Below are 16,514 nucleotides of genomic sequence, written 5' to 3'. Positions count from 1 at the left end.
ACAACAGGGCGCACAAGTTGACAAGTCAACAGAGTATAATAAGAGGTGCTGTTGTTCTGCCTGGTTCTCCTGATCAACTTCATTCATATCATCAAGTCACAGTGAAACCGTCACCATGATCGCTGAAAAGTCCCTCCCAACCTTTGTCGACTCTCAGACAAAGCTGCCCATGACGCCGCCAGAGTATGACCACATTGGTATCCAGCGCGGCGGAACTTCTCACCCTTGGGGAATGGCTTCTAATGCTTTGGCCTCGATCCTGCGTGCCCGGGCCAAAAAGACCGAGGTCAACGTCTCTCTCAATGGCCACTTTAACTCCAAGGTCTACACCACCGACTCTGAGGTCTCTGGAAACGTCACCATCTCACCCTCGAGGAACATGCAATTCGACAGAATCGATATCTCCCTCGTTGGATCAGGAGAGACTCGCCGCGATGGTCCCGATATCACACACTTGACGACTCATCGGTTCCTCCGGTTGGAGATGCCCATTGATGACGACGAGTACCCGGCGAACCACGTCTTTGAGGCTGGCAAGGGTTACACTTTTGCCTTTAACTTTAACATTCCCGCCCACCTCACTTCGCAGGCCTGCATCCACAGGGTCGAGTCGGATTATGTCTGGGAGAAGCACATGTGTTTGCCCCCGACTGTTGGAGGCTGGGAGAAGGACGACCTGGCTCCGGATATGGCGCGCATCAGCTACAGCATCAGGGCTTGCGTTCTGAAAAATTCCAAGCAGGGTCCTGTGGTTATTTCTGAGAGCTCGCATCCCATCAATGTGATGCCTTCGACTTTTGAGGAGCCACCCCTGAGCATCACCAAGAGCGACGACTTGTATGCTCTCGAGCGAACAAAGAATGTCCGCAAGAACATGTTTTCAGCTGTTCAGGGCCGCATCTCTGCCGTGGCTGCTGAGCCTGACGCCATCCACCTCAGCAAGGAAGGCCACGAAGCCAGCCCATCTACGATTCCTGTCAGCCTCACATTTGAACCATCTGCAGCCGATGTTATTCCCCCGCAGTTCACTTCAGCCTCTATCAAGATCCAAGCGCACACCTGGTTCCGCGATCAACCGATGACCCGTCTACCAAACCTAGGCGGACAGACCGACAACTTTGCATATCCCGCGTCTGTATCTCTGCGAAAGACAAAGCCCAGCGTGGAGTGGACGCAGAATGTCGACATGGAGCAGTCTGATAAGGGGTCGCCAGTCTTTCACACTGCAACCATTCAGGTTCCGTTCAAGCTGCCAACAGCAGATAAGATGTTTATCCCAACCTTTCACTCGTGCATTATCGCCAGAGTTTACACGGCTCGACTGGTTCTGGAGGGCGACACCAAGGTGGAACTGACAGTTCCGGTGCAAGTGGTCATGGACTGAGTCTATTCTGATATTTGCATCATTTACAGGCGCTTGGGTTTGACTACAGAACGAGTTACGATGGATTCAAGATACCAGGGAGCATTCATTTATAGAAAAGTTGATTGGTTTGTTATTAATAGTAATGAGAATTGTCTGTTACCCCAGATTAGTCGATCTCTGCATGAACCTAGGTGAATCTTTAGAGACTGTGAATAATGCCAAGTGAAAATGGGACTGAGTGGAGAGCTGCAGGGTGTTGATGTCTATTTCGACGTCGTGGAGGTGAGGTGTAGGGTGGGAAGTGAGTCGTGATGGTATCTGTTAATTGTTCCGCGATGGAAGCGGTCGTTTTGCTAAAAATTGGGGATTGGTGGACATGAATGGGCGCTGCTATCCACGAATAATCCATCTTCGTGAGCAGTGGAGGTTCGAAGGACTACCCGGTAGCAGGGAGTCAACGGGGCCGATTTGTTCAATAGACAGGAACCCTGACCGAGATGCAAGCGATATGGGCCCTTGAAGTTGGAGCACCTGTCAATTGAACGGACCAAAAGTAACTTTGGGCATCCAAGAAAATGTTGCAAGTCAATGGGACCGCAAACGTGGCCATGTCAACATATGGGATGTTGAACCTGAAGTTTGGCGATAGCAGCATCGGAGAAATTTTATCGCAATCTGGCCACGCTAGACGATAGAAGAGTAGCAGAATAGGCGAGCTGGGCTATCCAGGCAGACACTATCCAGGACTATCCTGTATCTCCTGTTATACAGCCAATCGAGATCAACTTATCGCCAAGATGAATACTCTCACCTTGCCGGAACCTGCACGGGCATGCAGGTCATCTCCGACGCTCGCCAAGAGATGCTCCAGATTAGGCAGCTCATAAGAGAGGGGAACCTAGACAAGCACAGAGCCCATGTAAGAGATTTAGTAGTGAGAAATATAGTTTGCAGGGACTCAATTGGGCATCTACAAACTCTGCAGACGACCAATGTCTGCAGACGACCTTTGCTGGGATCCCTTGTGTTGAAACACCCAACAAGTCGGGGTCAGCCGTGTCTCGACTCATACAATTCCATTAGAAATTACATGGTATCACAGATCGATGGTGGGTGGGTAAACTCTGCTCCACAGGGTCGTCTGGCCAATACGAGAGGCTTGACCAACTGGAAGCGTTTCGATGACGGATATCAAGGCCTGGGGCGCTCTCCATAGGCCTCCACCAGGTAAAGATACGCAGTAGGGCCGGACGCAGCGGATGCCGAACCACCGACAGCCTCAAACAGCCTGGATGCATGAGATGCTGCAGTGCGACGCCTTCTGGAAGCCTCGGTGCGCGACCGACGGCAGCTAGAGCAGCAATTGCGGAACCGTAAACCCGGCTATTACCTTATGTTTATTGCGCGGGTCGTGAGTAGCCAGCGAGTCAACACAGCGTAACCCCTGCAAAACGCGCAGTTTACGCAAGTGGCTCAGGTAACCCTTTGGCTCGGGGACTGTCCACTTCAGACGCAGTGACGAGTAATGCTGCAAGCTGCACGTTACTCCGTAAGGTGCAAGGTTTGCGTCTGTGAGAGAGTATGTATCGTACCATCTGCCGAATCATTATCTGGCTGTCTCACTGTTCTTGGCTGTCCAGTATTGTAGTCACAGGACAAACGGACGCAAGATACTCTCGCCACCCAGTCCTTGCAAGATTCTGCTTACTGTCAATGCGCTAACCAGAGATAACCACCCCCTGTCCCACTGCCCACTATCACTGACCCTCCTCCCCGTACCCACCCCTGGCTAGCGCTGCTTCGAGAACAATTCGAGCCCTTGGCCGAAGAGATACAAAGAATATCGGGCTGTCCGGTAAAAATTTTCGGAGGACTACTGTAGAGAGCGGTCGTAGGTCCGTCTTGGCTCTCCAAGAATCGGACGCACGCCGCCGGTTCTCCCGGTCATCCTCCGTGTACCCTCCGTCTTGGCCCCGAAATTCCTCTCCAAATGCCCGACATGGTCCGCTCCGCATTCTCTCAGTTGCTCGTACGTAAAAGATCCAGTCGTCTCCTCAACCCAATCTCTCATGTCTGCGGAGAATCTCAAGACAAGAGTATGGAGACCTGGGGACGAGGAACCCACCGTACGAGTCGTTCGTTTCCCCTATTTTGCCGCACAGCCGGACTTCCCCAGGCGTGCCCGTGGAGAGTGGTGAAGCCCCGTCCTCGGTGGTTTCGGTGACACATCGCAACCCGCCCGCAGCCAAGCAGAAGACGAGTTGAGGCTCTGTGCTGGGAATGCCGGTCCCGCATAACGTAACGCGAATCCAGGCTCTAAATGGTGATCCACCTGGATGTGCTTCGACCTTCGGACAACCACACAGATACGTCGGGATCCGGCACCGCGAGGGCATCATCGTGTCGGACGAGAGTCTGTGGGGACCGTTTGGGGTCTGGGGTATGTAAGCTTGAGGGGATTCAGGGATCTTGTAGTCGTCCGTCATCACCTTCTAGACTGTCAGCTCTTGGTGGACCATATTGACCCACTGATGCTTTGCTTGTCGGCGTCACTCTCGGGTTCTCCTCTCATTCTCTCTGCCAAACTCTCGCCTACATAACGCCTCTCCCCCCCTCCTCTTTGCCATTGTTCATCCTCACATCATTACTCTTTATCCCTTCAACATGGCCGACCATATCAACCCCTCTGCCAACCAGGCGCAGTCTGACACCAAGCATGAGCCTGTCCCGGACATGTTTGACAACACCGCCATTGGCGAGATGACCGAGTTTGAGGAGAGACGTGACATGGAGAAGCAAAAGGCCGCCGAGGGTAACGCTCACTTCCACCGTCTTGGATGGAAGCGTTTGACCGTTGTCCTCATCGTCGAGGCCATTGCTCTCGGATGTCTCAGTCTTCCCTCTGCCTTTGCCACCCTGGGTATGGTTGCTGGAACCATCCTCACTGTCGGTATTGGTCTGGTTGCCATCTACACCTCCTACATCGTCGGTCAGGTCAAACTGGCCTTCCCTGAAGTCTCTCACTATGCCGATGCTGGCAGATTGATGATGGGCAGGTTTGGCTATGAGCTCGTCGGTGTCATGTTCTCCCTTCAGCTTATCTTCCTCGTTGGCTCTCACTGTCTCACCGGAACCATTGCCTTTCTCAACCTTTCCGACAATGGCGCCTGCTCTTTGGTGTTTGGTGTTGTGTCTGCCATTATCCTCCTCATCGTCGCTGTCCCTCCTTCCTTTGCAGAGGTTGCCATCCTTGGTTACATCGACTTTGTGTCTATCGCCCTCGCTGTCGGCATCACCATTATCGCTACTGGCATCAAGGCTAGTGACTCTGACGGCGGTCTCTCTTCCGTCGCCTGGTCTGCCTGGCCCAAGGATGACCTGAGCTTCACTGATGCCTTCATTGCCATCACCAACATTGTCTTTGCCTACTCCTTTGCTGTCTGCCAGTTCAGCTTTATGGATGAGATGCATACTCCCCGCGACTTTGTCAAGTCTATCTGGGCTCTCGGTCTCATTGAGATTGCCATTTATACTCTTACTGGTGCTCTCGTGTATGCCTTTGTCGGCCCCGAGGTCAAGTCGCCTGCCCTTCTGTCTGCTGGTAACCTCATCTCCAAGGTTGCTTTTGGTATCGCCCTCCCAGTCATCTTCATCTCTGGTTCCATCAACACCACGGTCGTCGCCCGTTATATCCACGGCCGTGTGTACAAGGACTCTGTCATCCGCTTCATCAACACCAAGATGGGTTGGATCACTTGGTTGGTTCTCATCACCATCATCACGATCGTTGCTTGGGTCATTGCCGAGGCTATCCCCTTCTTCAACGATCTTCTGTCCATCTCCTCGTCGCTCTTCATCTCGGGCTTCACCTTTTACTTCCCTGCCATCATGTGGTTCATGCTCATCCGCAAGGGACCTTGGTACTCCAAGGCCAACCTTCCTCTGAGCATTGCCAATGGAATCATTTTCATCATTGGCATGATTGTTCTTGTCGGCGGCACCTATGCCAGCATTGACGACATTGTAAGTCTCTGTCTCTCATTCACAGTGACCCCGCTAACCAGACCAGATCATCAAGTTCCGTAACGGCGATGTCCGTGGAGCTTTTACATGTGCTCCTCTTGCTTAAGCGATGATACCAATTTGTTTAGCGTACATAATTGATGCATTTATTGACCCCAACTGAATTACTGTGAATGGCTCTGTGACTGACTCTGACTGTTAAATCCGTGACCTGCCGGCGTGTCCGTTGCGGCGTTGCCACTGATCTTGCCGAACCCACAGCTCATGTGTCTTTACGTCATTTGAAGCCACCCAATGAGAATTTGCTGACGATCCTTGAAAATGTCTCGCGATTGGAGCGGAGATTGTGATGGACATGGGTCACGGCATGTAAATGCAGGGGTACAGGAACGAGTAATCGGCAGATGCTGCAACATGACACAGCAACGCATTCCATAGCTAACATTGACAGTCCATCTAACACTAAGCAGTCGACTCTACTCCTCGGTCCTGGCAATACTTGGCCACCTCCTTCTTCAACTGTGCCTTCTTGGTAACCACATTGTCCATAATCTTCTTAACAAGGATAAAGTCTTCCTCAGACAATGATCCACCTCCGTTCCACACCCCCTCTTCCAAGACTGCCCACAGACCAGATCCCTTTGCAACCTCCTCCATCAGATCCATGACTGCACCAAGCTGGTTTGGAAGCCAAGTGATAATTGGGCTTCCTCCTGTGGCTGTGGGATGAAGAGTGTGCTTGATGATGTACTCGCGAGTAAACATCCAGTGCCTCCATCGGAAGCTTCGGACATGGTCGAGAACGCGAAGATACAAAACGACCAGACTCAAATCTCCAGATTCAGTCATGAATCTGCGCACACCAAGCTCAGAAGCAGTCTCGCGGACGTACTTGAGGAATGCCCGGTGAGGCTTTGGTCGATACTCTCGGAACTCAACCAGAATATCGGTAAGAGGGTTTTTGGGCATGGGGATCTCGCAGATGTGATCCAGCAAGGGAATGATGGCATCATTGGCTCCAGATTCTCCACGGAAGAACTGGGGCTTGTTATCATACTGACCCTCGTAGATAACACCCTTGGGGAACATGGACTGGTTGGTGATGCCGTAGATGAATGTTCGGTAGGTCATGTAGTCTTTGGGGAGAGACTGAGTCCACATGCCCTCCATATTTGCCTCGATGATTTGCATGGCGCTGAGGATGAGTTCAAGACTGGCTTTGGCAGCGGTGATGGTCTTGGAGTCTTTGCTACCGTCCTTGGGCTCCTTCTCGACAGCTTCCAAGAGGTCGACAGCGCCTTCAATCAGTCCACCAGTCTGAGCAACCATGTGGATGTGAGTGAGAATGAAGCCTGCCTCGGAGGACTTGGGGTCAAGACCCTTCTCAAAGGCTCGGACAAGGCGGATGTTGTCGTAATCGTCATGGCCCTGTTCAGGATGGACCAGCCAGTAGTTGTACAGGGCGTATGAAGCAGCATACGACATGAATGCGGGGATATCAAGACTGATTTGTTAGCGTGCCGTCAAAGGACAAAGAAGGTGTACTCACATTTCGGCACACTTGACAAGAGGTCCAGCGATGCACTTGGGAAGTACCTTTCGGCCAAGACCATAACCATTGTTACGGTCAGCAGAGTATGTCTCCCAGCATGGTTCAAGGAGGTATGATGAAGCGACAAAGCTGTAGTCGCGGAAGGCAGCAGTAATGGCAGCCATATCCCGCTTGTCTGTGCCAGGAATGACGAGCTTGTCAATCTCGGCAGTCAGATCAGGGATAGCCCCGTTGTCGATGAGAGGGCCAAGCTCAAAGGTAGCCAGCAACCCAGGAGCACCATCTTCCTTGAGAATGGGCATGTCATTGAGGATGTTGTAGAGGGCATCAAACTGAGAGGGAAGTCTCTTGAGGGGAAGAGCAAAAGGGAGATAGCCCATGCGGGTAGTGATTGTGAAAGGATCCTCGCCCGCGGGCAACTCTGAGGGGTCCTTGCGGAGGTAGGGGAAGAGGGTGTTGACTGCTGCCATTTTGTCGGTGTTGCTGTTACTGATGATGTGTTTAGAGTGAGCGGGAAACTTTGTCTATATAGACAATGGCCGGAACCCTTCCGGCCTCGAGTTGACCTAGAGTTCCGGCCTTGAGCGCACCCGAAGATACCCTGAAGGACAATGTGACAACTGCATGTCCAATCCTGGAATTACTATTAGAAATAGTCTAGGTGGACCGTGGTCTTGTGCATGATGGGTCTGAAGTGCCGAGCAGGTCCGTGTCAACGGTTCCCCGCGTATCTGGGCATTGGATGGGTCTGTAGTTCTCTGGAGGTAGTATTCTGCATTATCTCAGTAATTATGGTCGTTAAATTAGAGTATTCATTGTATTATCATGGCAAGTCGCTCTGTGTAACTACCGTCAAACTCAACCTCTTACACCGTGTCCAAAACAATGCTCTCATCATTGCGTACAGAGGACAAGATCTCAAGTGTCACGAGGGCAACAGCCACCATCTAGATAACCAGGTGACCAATCACACCGCCTTGATTGTTTGTTCTTGATGGTGGTGGTGTGTGGGGTACTCCGCCTTTTCTTGACATCCGCCCTTGCTCGACAAGCTACAGTAGCTCCGCCTTAAATCAACATGTTGGAGACGCCGTATCTCGACCTGCTGTATCTGGTCAAGTTGTCCAATTAACGAGTGGTTAATGCACTTGATCTGATGCAGGGTCTACGCCTTACGAGAACATGAACATGTTGATAGATAACACCCCTGGAAGTGCGGGGGCGATTGGCAATTGATGCCGAGACCGAAGGATTCCGAGACTAACAAATTGATAATGCTTCAACTATCACATCAACTATCTGACATCAAATCTGAACCTTAGCGGTTGCCTCGCTTAGACCTTCCACAGAATCACCAAACACTCTCCTCAATCTCTCGTCAAGCCACTTGACATCCTCCATGTTTCCCGGGGGTCCTCCAGCCCAATGCCCCCAGATAGACGGATAAACGTCGAGCTCTGCAATCTCGGGATTCATGCAGGCAACCTCGTACTCGGAGTCCTCGGGACTGAATTGTTAGCTTCGCCTTGCGTGGGGGTATGTACTTACGGAAAGTAGAGGTCCGTCTTGCTTGGGAGAACCAGAGTCTTTGCCTTGATACTGGCCATTGCCTTTTCAAAGTCGCCGTTGTATGGCTCTTGCTTACTGACGTCTCCGCTCTGCCAAGTTTGGAGCATGACAAGGAGATTCTCGGGGTCTTTGCTGAGGGCCCATTTCTCCCAGAATTCCCTCATGAATGTCTCGAGATCGGGAGCGCTGTAGTGCTTCTTGAAGAGTTCGTGACGGTAGAATGCTTGAGAGAAACCCCAACCTGCGTATCCTCGGCCAAATGCTTTCAGACCAACCTCTTTCTCCTTGTCGGTCCATACTCTCGACAAGTGTGACCCCTCGAGTCGGTCCTTGCAACTACCGGCTGAACAGGTACCCTTCGCAGCCAAGAGTGCAGACTTGACGCCCTCGAGAAAGACCTGATTGTGCAAAGATGTCCTGGCAGACCCGCAAAAGGGAACAACGACGTCCATAAAGTCGGGGAACTGGGTGGCCCATTGGAAAGACTGAGCAGCTCCCATGGACCATCCCAAAACTGCATGGAGGTGTTTGATGCCGAGTCCCTCGGTAACAAGCTGATGCTGAGCTCGTACATTGTCGTAGAAAGAGACCTGAGGGAATGGACTAATGTCCGAATTGGATGGGCTTGTGGATTGGCCGTTTCCAAACAGAGCCGGAATGATGATAAAGTATTTGGCCGGATTCAATGTCTTGTCGTCTCCAATAAGCCATTCGTTGTCGTAGATAGCTCCAGAGAACCATGAAGGATAAAGAACTGCAGGCAAAGAGGGATCGCCAAACGTCTTGTAAGCGATCCAAGCATTCGGGAGAACTCCATTCTGGAGCTCAAAATCTCCCAGAGCAAAAGTCTTGATGCCCTCCATGTTGATGATTGATGATACCTGCCCATTACACCGAGATACGGGCAATCTTTAAGTCCGCCCACGTCAATGGAAACGCGGGGTCGGGGTTGTATCGGCATCTTGCGGCACGTAGTATCTGGCGCTTTGATGCGGGCTAATCATCTTGATGCATTCACCCCTGGCAGACTTTCTTTATCCGGACAGTCACACGACGGCCTGCAGCGCTTATCAAGAGGGGAATTGGGTTGTCAAGATAAAAGAGAGTCATTAGGTCCTCGACAGACACAACTCAAGCCATCATGTCTCGCAAGATCCGTACTGCTCAGTCTGTTTCTATTGACCGTCCTGCCTCGGAGCAGCCCTATCTGCACAATCGATGGCATCCAGAAGGTATGAATCGACCCGAATAGAGGCATTGCTGACCTTTAAGTGCCAAGCATTGGCGTTGTTGAGCCTGGAGAGACTGTCAGGATTGAATGTCTGGACTGGACTGGAGGCCAGATACAGAACAATGACAGCGCAGATGACGTACGTGACGTTGATCTGACAAAGATCCATTACCTCACTGGTCCTTTTGATATCAAGGGCAGTGAGCCTGGAGATTTGTTAGTAGTCAACATCACGGATGTCCAACCCTTTGATCACTCGCCTTGGGGTTTTACTGGAGTGTTTGCAAAGAATAATGGCGGTGGTTTCTTGGAAGAGCACTATCCCAATGCTTCCAAGGCCATCTGGGACTTTGACGGCATCTATTGTACGAGCAGACACATTCCAGGGGTTCGCTTTGCCGGCTTGATTCATCCTGGAATCTTGGGATGTGCTCCATCTGCTGAAGTTTTGGCAGAATGGAATCGTCGAGAGGCTGATCTGGTGTCGTCCATGGCTCATTCACATCCAAACAAGGTGGTTGCACAGCCCCCGAATGCACAGAATGCACACGCTGGACAGGCTAGTGGTGATGTGTATGAGAAGATTGCTCGAGAGGGAGCTCGCACGATCCCTGGACGTCCTGAGCATGGAGGTAACTGTGACATCAACAACATCTCGAGAGGTTCTACGACGTATCTGCCTGTTCACGTTGCCGGAGCCAAGTTTTCTGTGGGAGACCTTCACTTTAGCCAGGGAGACGGAGAGATTAGCTTCTGCGGTGCTATTGAAATGGTAAGTCTCCTGCTTCTTTGAGACTTTTCTAACGTTTTAGGCCGGTATCATTACAATCAAGTTTGATCTCATCAAAAACGGCATGAAGACGAGAGGACTCAAGAGTCCAGTTTTCAAGCCAGGAGACATGGGACCTTCATACGGACCATCCAGATACCTCATCTTTGAGGGATTCTCTGTCGATGAACAAGGGAAGCAGCACTTTATGGATGCAACTGTGGCATACAGACAGTCTTGTCTTCGAGCCATTGAGTATCTCAAGCAATATGGTGAGTATTGCCCAAGATAATTCCAAGAATAAACTTCTAACTGTTTAGGCTATTCTGGAGAACAAATCTATCTCCTCTTGTCTAGTGCACCTGTGAGAGGTACGATTGCTGGGATTGTTGACATTCCAAATGTCTGCACAACTCTGGGGATACCGATGGATATTTTTGACTTTGACATTGCCATTGAGAACGAGCCTGTCAAGAGGAACCTAGGATCTTGTCCCGTGTCTATTTAGTCTATGAACCAGTTGATAGTTGTCCATCTGGTATTCCAACGTCTCTTTTAAACTCTCGTAGCCATTCTGCATTGTCGACTGGTGTTTGGTTCCATGGATCGTCACTGAACTGTTAGCCTGGATGTTGACTGCTTCGGGAAACTTACTCGTCGTATAAAATCCATCGAGCCTGGTATTTCAACTCGTCATCACTGGGAATGTGTCTGTTTGGGTTATTTTGCGACATTGTAGTTATGACGAATCTCGACAGTTCTCTCTTGAGTCGGCGGTAACTGTTGTTGTCGTTGATAAAGAATGGAGTTGCTGTTCGGACCTTGTCACGAAGGAGAGCCCTGTCGAGAGAGTCGTGTGACGGCATCTCTTGGTTGATCAAAGGAGACGTCATGTTTGGTATCCCTTCTGATATTCCGGGAGACAGGGATCGGTTCTCGAGAGCCATGTCTGCTTCTGTCAGGGGTATCCACGAATTGCTGAGGTTTTGAAGATCCACGTTCATGTCCCCTAGAACAGCACCGTTGACATTGTCGAGGGCTTGATTCTGTGGCCATAAAAGAGCCTGATCATTCAGAGGCGGCGAAGCAACGACAGGGGCCCGCTGCCGTAGAGGTAACAGCCAAGTAGTGGAACTCCAGACCAGTCTCATTAAAAAGTCCAGGAACCTCCTCGAAGGATTAGGAGATGAGCTCTCGATACGATTAAGAGCGTTGCAAGCCTCTTGTTGTAGCTCGGAATCGGATGGGAAGTGTCCTACAGCTGCATGAGCTGCCATATACTGACGTAACGCAGCCTCGAGTTCACAATTCTCAAAGATGTTGCCTTTTCCGTTGATCTTGAGCTGACTGAGTCGTGATTCTGCAAGCTGTTTTGTTGGTCTTAGCCTTGCTTGGTTGGCAATTTCTGTGCAGGACATGAAGATATCCCAAAGCCACGACGGAGCAGACGAAGCTGGGTTTGGAGAGATGATTTCTGCTCCGAGAATGACTGAACACCCTTCAAAGTGAAGCTCGGGATCTTGAGGTAGACTGCCGAATGCGTGGAATGTGTTTCTCATGTAGTACTCAAGCTCGAGCTTGATTAGCTCGTAGGCACTTGTTGGCGTATCTGCTGGCCCCTTTGTTGCAGCAAATGGAAGCGGAGAGTTGCGTTCATGGTGAATAAGGTCTGATGGTCAGCATGGGCGGAGGGAGCAAGAGGCATAGCCAGAAGACAACTTACATGGAGGCATCGCGTTGTCGATCCTGTCAATAATCTTGGTATCAAACCCCCAATCTCCTTTCCAGTGCTCCATTGTGCTTCCAGCCTTGAAATGATCCGCTAAATGATCAACTCGACTGGCCCATGTCATGAGATTGATCCCACAGAAGCCACAGCGAGAGCGAATCTCTTGTGTCATGACTTTCCATTCGTCCATTGGCCATTTCAGAAACTTGGATGCATGAACTAGTCTCAAGTGTTGTTGAAGATGGTCCTTTCGGTGATATGTTCGCTCTTCAATCGGTCGTTCAATGCAGGCGCTTTGGTTGTGTCCGTCCAGGTGAGTTTTGTCTGGGTTTTTGATGCCACAAAACACACACAGAAGCCCTTCCTCGGGATGAATCGCTGTAGGACCTTTTGGAGAGCATACCCAGTTCTCTAGAGACAGATGCAGAGACTTTTCATGCCGTTGCCAGTCGTACTTTGTCTTGAAGGTTTCTGTGCAAAAAGTACACTGATATGTGTTCTGAGCTTGCAACAGATTTGTCCTGACCTCTTGACGCCTTAGCCTGGCTCTTCGTCGTCGACTGTGGCGTCTCTGGAATAGGTCAAAGGATGTAGAAGATTGACGCGATGGATGAGAGTGAGCTGAACTGCAGGAGCCAGAATCACGACTTGAACCAGACGTTCCCGTGCTGCTGACAGATGAAGCATTGCTTCGGGATTTCATGCGACCACGTGGACGTCCAGAAAAGGCTGCGACAGCGCGAGAGATATCGTGAACGGTGGCTGCCTCGTGTTCGGGTGGTGAATTCTCCCATCGTTGAAGAGGATTCATATGCTCGAATGGCGCTGGCGTTGGTCGTCGACGAGGTGTATCGATAGGTGTCTGATGTCCTGAAGAATGTCTCTCTTCATCATTCCGAAACATTGGGGATGAAGGCCTTGAAAGGTGAGCCTTGGCTCTCCGTCTGGTGTTTGCAAACCAGTTCGTAATCTGCTGACGACCGAGACCGGTCTGATTCTGCAGACTCTGGATATCTTCGACCGTGGGATAAGGATGACGCTCATGACTTGCAAACCAATTCCTCAAAATCTTGACAGCCTCTGAGGAGAAGCGATTGCCAATCTTTGGTGGCGCAGTTGACGTTTGGAGTATGCTCGGAGAGATTGTCTCTTCCTGGCCATACTCTGGCAGTCCAACGTCGAGAAGAGGTAGCGAAAAGTCGGCACTTGTATCAGGACTTGTACCTAGTGACCTAGAAATGGCCCTATAGGTCTCCTCCCACTCTTGGTCCGCCATGATGAGTTGCTCTTCCATGATGTCGAGAGGGGATCAAAGGTCATGGGACGCGGAAAAGACTCGGAACATGTCGAGAAAGGGCGGAGATCCACAATTGAGTTTTGATGAGGTAATTACATTGGCTGATGAGGTCACGGGGCAGAACGTTGGAGGATATAGTTATTGTCTTTGAGGAGGACAATGGTTATGGAAGAGAAGAGTAGTCAAGGGAGGAACTGTATGTGGTAGTCTGGTAGATAAGATAGTGGTCGCATGTACGCCCGCAGCGGAAATAATGTTTCAGACCGGGGTGCGCCGATGGGTCTGATTGCAGCACCGACGATTTATGCATGTGATTGATAGTTATGCTTTATTTATGCTGTGCATTATATTCATAACTGAATCATCTACGGTTTGTGTCTCAAGAGTTGTGTTCTCGGAGGCATCAGGTTGCAGATGAGATAGGTATGCTTGGTAGTCATCATGTATGTCAATTAATGCTCCTATAATTGAGACTTTATTTATCCAGAGAAGTTATGTTCCTGATTTATGAGGAATGGTTGTATCAAGGTTCCTGGTTAGAGCCAGTCCCCTGTGACCTCCTTTCAGCCCTCACTGGGCCAACTTAACCTGCGACTCTGCCCCCTCTAGCTCTTGACAATTCCTGTAATTAATATCTCAGATCTAATGAGCATCCTCGTATCGATAAGCTCTCTCCCATCATCATTCGTCCCCTGGTGCAGAAACTGGTGGGGCGTCGATGATGTGCTTTCGACTAGAATCACATCACGCCTAATTCGGATCGGCAATTGAGTCGAAAACCTCTGACTGAACTTGAACTGTTCAACATTCTACTGAAACTGACTGTGCCACAAGATGACAGCCACGGCCAATGATACAGAGTCGTCCCGACTCCTGCCCGCTGAGCGAGATGGATATGGTTCAGCTTCAGACTGTGAAAGCGCTCCTCAGCCGGAAGAGCCGAAGCCTTATAGCCATGCCTTTATCGCCAGAGTTGTGATTGCTTTGCTCATTGGTATGTCTCTACCTGCGGTTTGTTCTCACTAACATTTAAGGCGTCTTTACTTCGAATGCCGATGGTTCACTGGTCCTGGCAACTCATCCCGTGATTGCATCCGAGTTTGGAGACTTGGCAGACTCTAGCTGGCTCTTTATCAGTTTTATGCTCGCTGGTGCAGCTTCACAGACAGTAGTAAGTAGCCGAATTGACTGCATGGGCATTGCTAAGGTTGTAGTACGGCAAACTCAGCGACATTTTTGGTCGAAAGGCCATCCTGATGTTCTGTTATGGACTCTTTGCTCTTGGATGGTAAGTTTTCTCCATACCAATTGACTCATTCTAACTGTGATAGTGCTCTGGTGTAAGTTTACCACTCAAATCGTGATCATTTCTAACAGAAATAGGGGCATTGGCCAGTCTATGTGGCAGGTAATCCTGGGACGGGTCATTTCTGGATCTGGAGGCGCTGGAATGACTGCTATGGCCTCAGTGATAATTACAGGTATGTTAATCAACCGAAATCAGACTAAGCTAATTGGGTAGACCTCGCTCCTTTGAGGGAAGTTGCTTCTTGGCAAAGCTATATGAATGTGATTGCTACGGTTGGCAGAAGCATCGGAGGCCCTCTTGGAGGTCTGTTAGCTGATACAATTGGCTGGAGATGGTAATTTCAAGTGTTCTGCTGGGAAAGCTAAGCTGACAAGTCAGGTCGTTCCTTGGTCAAGCCCCTATTTTTGCCGCATCAATGGTCATCTGTGGATTACTCCTCCCTCCAACGTCTCACGGCACCCAAGAAAGCTCAATCAGCAGCCGCCTTGCCAGGATTGATGCACTTGGAGCCCTATTACTTGGCGCTACTGTCCTCTCTCTGATGATGCCCCTGGAAATTGGAGGTCAGAAAATACCTTGGAGTCACCCAATTATCTTTGCCCTATTTGCAGCTGGCATTGTGCTTGCTGTTGCCTTTGTACTCGTCGAGTCACGTTGGGCTAAGGAACCGATCTTTCCTCTTCGACTCCTTCGGAATGCACAGGTTACAAAGTCGTATCTAATGGTTGCAGCTCAGGCCGGAGCACAGCTTGCAGTAAGTTTCCACCCGCAATAATGGCTATGCTGACAATTTAGATGATGTACACTGTTCCCATTTACTTTCAAGTCACACAGCGTGTCTCGAGCACGATTGCAGGAGCCCATCTCTTTCCAGCAGTCATCGGAAACACAATTGGTGGAATTGCTGCGGGCATCATCATCAACAGGTAAGCTCCACTGTCTCGATCAACTGCAACTACTGATTCTCGCAGAACCGGCCGGTACAAGGCTCTCCTTGTGTTTGCTGCCATGTCCTCCATCACTGGATACACATTGATGCTTCTACGATGGCATGGACACACTAGCTGGGCAGAATCGCTCTATGTTTTCCCAGGGTAAGTGTTTTGGCTCTCAATAAGCAAAGCTGACCTTTTAGTGGCCTGGGAACCGGTATTGCCTTTAGTGCTGGGTTTATTTCCCTGCAAGCCTCGATCGATCCCAAGGACAAAGCTGCAGCCGCTGCAGGCCTGTTTATGACGACTACCTTGGGAACTATCATTGGCATGGCAGGCACCAGTGCAATTATTCAGGGATATCTGAGGTATAGCGTGCAGTTGGATCTGACCAGACTTGGCATGTCCCAAGCTGAGATTTCCGAGGTAAGTTGATAGACGCTTTATTGGCTCTGCTAACTTTGTAGATCATCCGCAAAGCTTCAGAGAGTGTCTCCTACATTGAGCATGCCACTGGGGCAGTTCAAAAGGTCCTCATTGAGGGATATGTCAAGGGAATTGAATACGGTCATGGTAGGGCTTCTCCCAGGTGTCTAGACATAGCTAACAGACCAGGTCTTTCGATTGTATTTGCTAGCATTACGCTCATCACTGCGTCACTTCTCAAGGAGCGAAAGCTATAAACACCCGGCGACTGAGTTAAGGACAGAGATACAAAGGAGAATAGATGTATGTCG

At 50.2% G+C, this 16,514-nt stretch overlaps 7 protein-coding genes across 7 annotated transcripts; 4 read left to right on the top strand and 3 right to left on the bottom strand.

The window, feature by feature from the left end:
* Positions 1 to 115: 115 nt before the first annotated feature.
* NCS57_00990500 (Arrestin-N domain-containing protein) lies at positions 116 to 1,384 on the top strand (the record flags this gene model as incomplete). Its single annotated transcript, XM_053059665.1, has 1 exon — positions 116 to 1,384. The coding sequence occupies one exon, from the start codon at positions 116 to 118 to the stop codon at positions 1,382 to 1,384; it is 1,269 nt and encodes a 422-aa protein (XP_052910059.1).
* Positions 1,385 to 4,030: 2,646 nt separating this feature from the next.
* NCS57_00990400 (N amino acid transport system protein) lies at positions 4,031 to 5,495 on the top strand (the record flags this gene model as incomplete). The annotated part of the gene is made up of 2 exons (XM_053059664.1): positions 4,031 to 5,389; positions 5,436 to 5,495. 2 exons carry the CDS (start codon positions 4,031 to 4,033, stop codon positions 5,493 to 5,495), a joined length of 1,419 nt encoding a protein of 472 aa, XP_052910058.1.
* A 356-nt stretch (positions 5,496 to 5,851) lies between these two features.
* On the bottom strand, positions 5,852 to 7,411 carry NCS57_00990300 (uncharacterized protein; the record flags this gene model as incomplete). The annotated part of the gene is made up of 2 exons (XM_053059663.1): positions 5,852 to 6,893; positions 6,939 to 7,411. 2 exons carry the CDS (start codon positions 7,409 to 7,411, stop codon positions 5,852 to 5,854), a joined length of 1,515 nt encoding a protein of 504 aa, XP_052910057.1.
* An 835-nt stretch (positions 7,412 to 8,246) lies between these two features.
* On the bottom strand, positions 8,247 to 9,373 carry NCS57_00990200 (uncharacterized protein; the record flags this gene model as incomplete). The annotated part of the gene is made up of 2 exons (XM_053059662.1): positions 8,247 to 8,448; positions 8,490 to 9,373. 2 exons carry the CDS (start codon positions 9,371 to 9,373, stop codon positions 8,247 to 8,249), a joined length of 1,086 nt encoding a protein of 361 aa, XP_052910056.1.
* A 263-nt stretch (positions 9,374 to 9,636) lies between these two features.
* Positions 9,637 to 11,018, top strand: NCS57_00990100 (putative formamidase; the record flags this gene model as incomplete). The annotated part of the gene is made up of 4 exons (XM_053059661.1): positions 9,637 to 9,742; positions 9,783 to 10,513; positions 10,554 to 10,782; positions 10,831 to 11,018. The coding sequence occupies exons 1-4, from the start codon at positions 9,652 to 9,654 to the stop codon at positions 11,016 to 11,018; spliced, it is 1,239 nt and encodes a 412-aa protein (XP_052910055.1). The 5' UTR covers positions 9,637 to 9,651.
* A 1-nt stretch (position 11,019) lies between these two features.
* On the bottom strand, positions 11,020 to 13,533 carry NCS57_00990000 (uncharacterized protein; the record flags this gene model as incomplete). The annotated part of the gene is made up of 3 exons (XM_053059660.1): positions 11,020 to 11,122; positions 11,165 to 12,179; positions 12,234 to 13,533. The coding sequence occupies 3 exons, from the start codon at positions 13,531 to 13,533 to the stop codon at positions 11,020 to 11,022; spliced, it is 2,418 nt and encodes an 805-aa protein (XP_052910054.1).
* An 837-nt stretch (positions 13,534 to 14,370) lies between these two features.
* NCS57_00989900 (MFS domain-containing protein) lies at positions 14,371 to 16,460 on the top strand (the record flags this gene model as incomplete). Its single annotated transcript, XM_053059659.1, has 12 exons — positions 14,371 to 14,530; positions 14,571 to 14,707; positions 14,751 to 14,824; positions 14,868 to 14,876; positions 14,920 to 15,017; positions 15,059 to 15,179; positions 15,224 to 15,599; positions 15,641 to 15,771; positions 15,817 to 15,939; positions 15,981 to 16,203; positions 16,245 to 16,350; positions 16,393 to 16,460. 12 exons carry the CDS (start codon positions 14,371 to 14,373, stop codon positions 16,458 to 16,460), a joined length of 1,626 nt encoding a protein of 541 aa, XP_052910053.1.
* Positions 16,461 to 16,514: the final 54 nt, after the last annotated feature.

This window comes from Fusarium keratoplasticum, chromosome 8, assembly GCF_025433545.1.
Source record: "Fusarium keratoplasticum isolate Fu6.1 chromosome 8, whole genome shotgun sequence".
Lineage (NCBI taxonomy): Eukaryota > Fungi > Ascomycota > Sordariomycetes > Hypocreales > Nectriaceae > Fusarium > Fusarium keratoplasticum.
The sequence above is the reverse complement of the archived record's forward strand: the minus strand, read 5'-3'. Positions and strand labels throughout refer to the sequence as shown.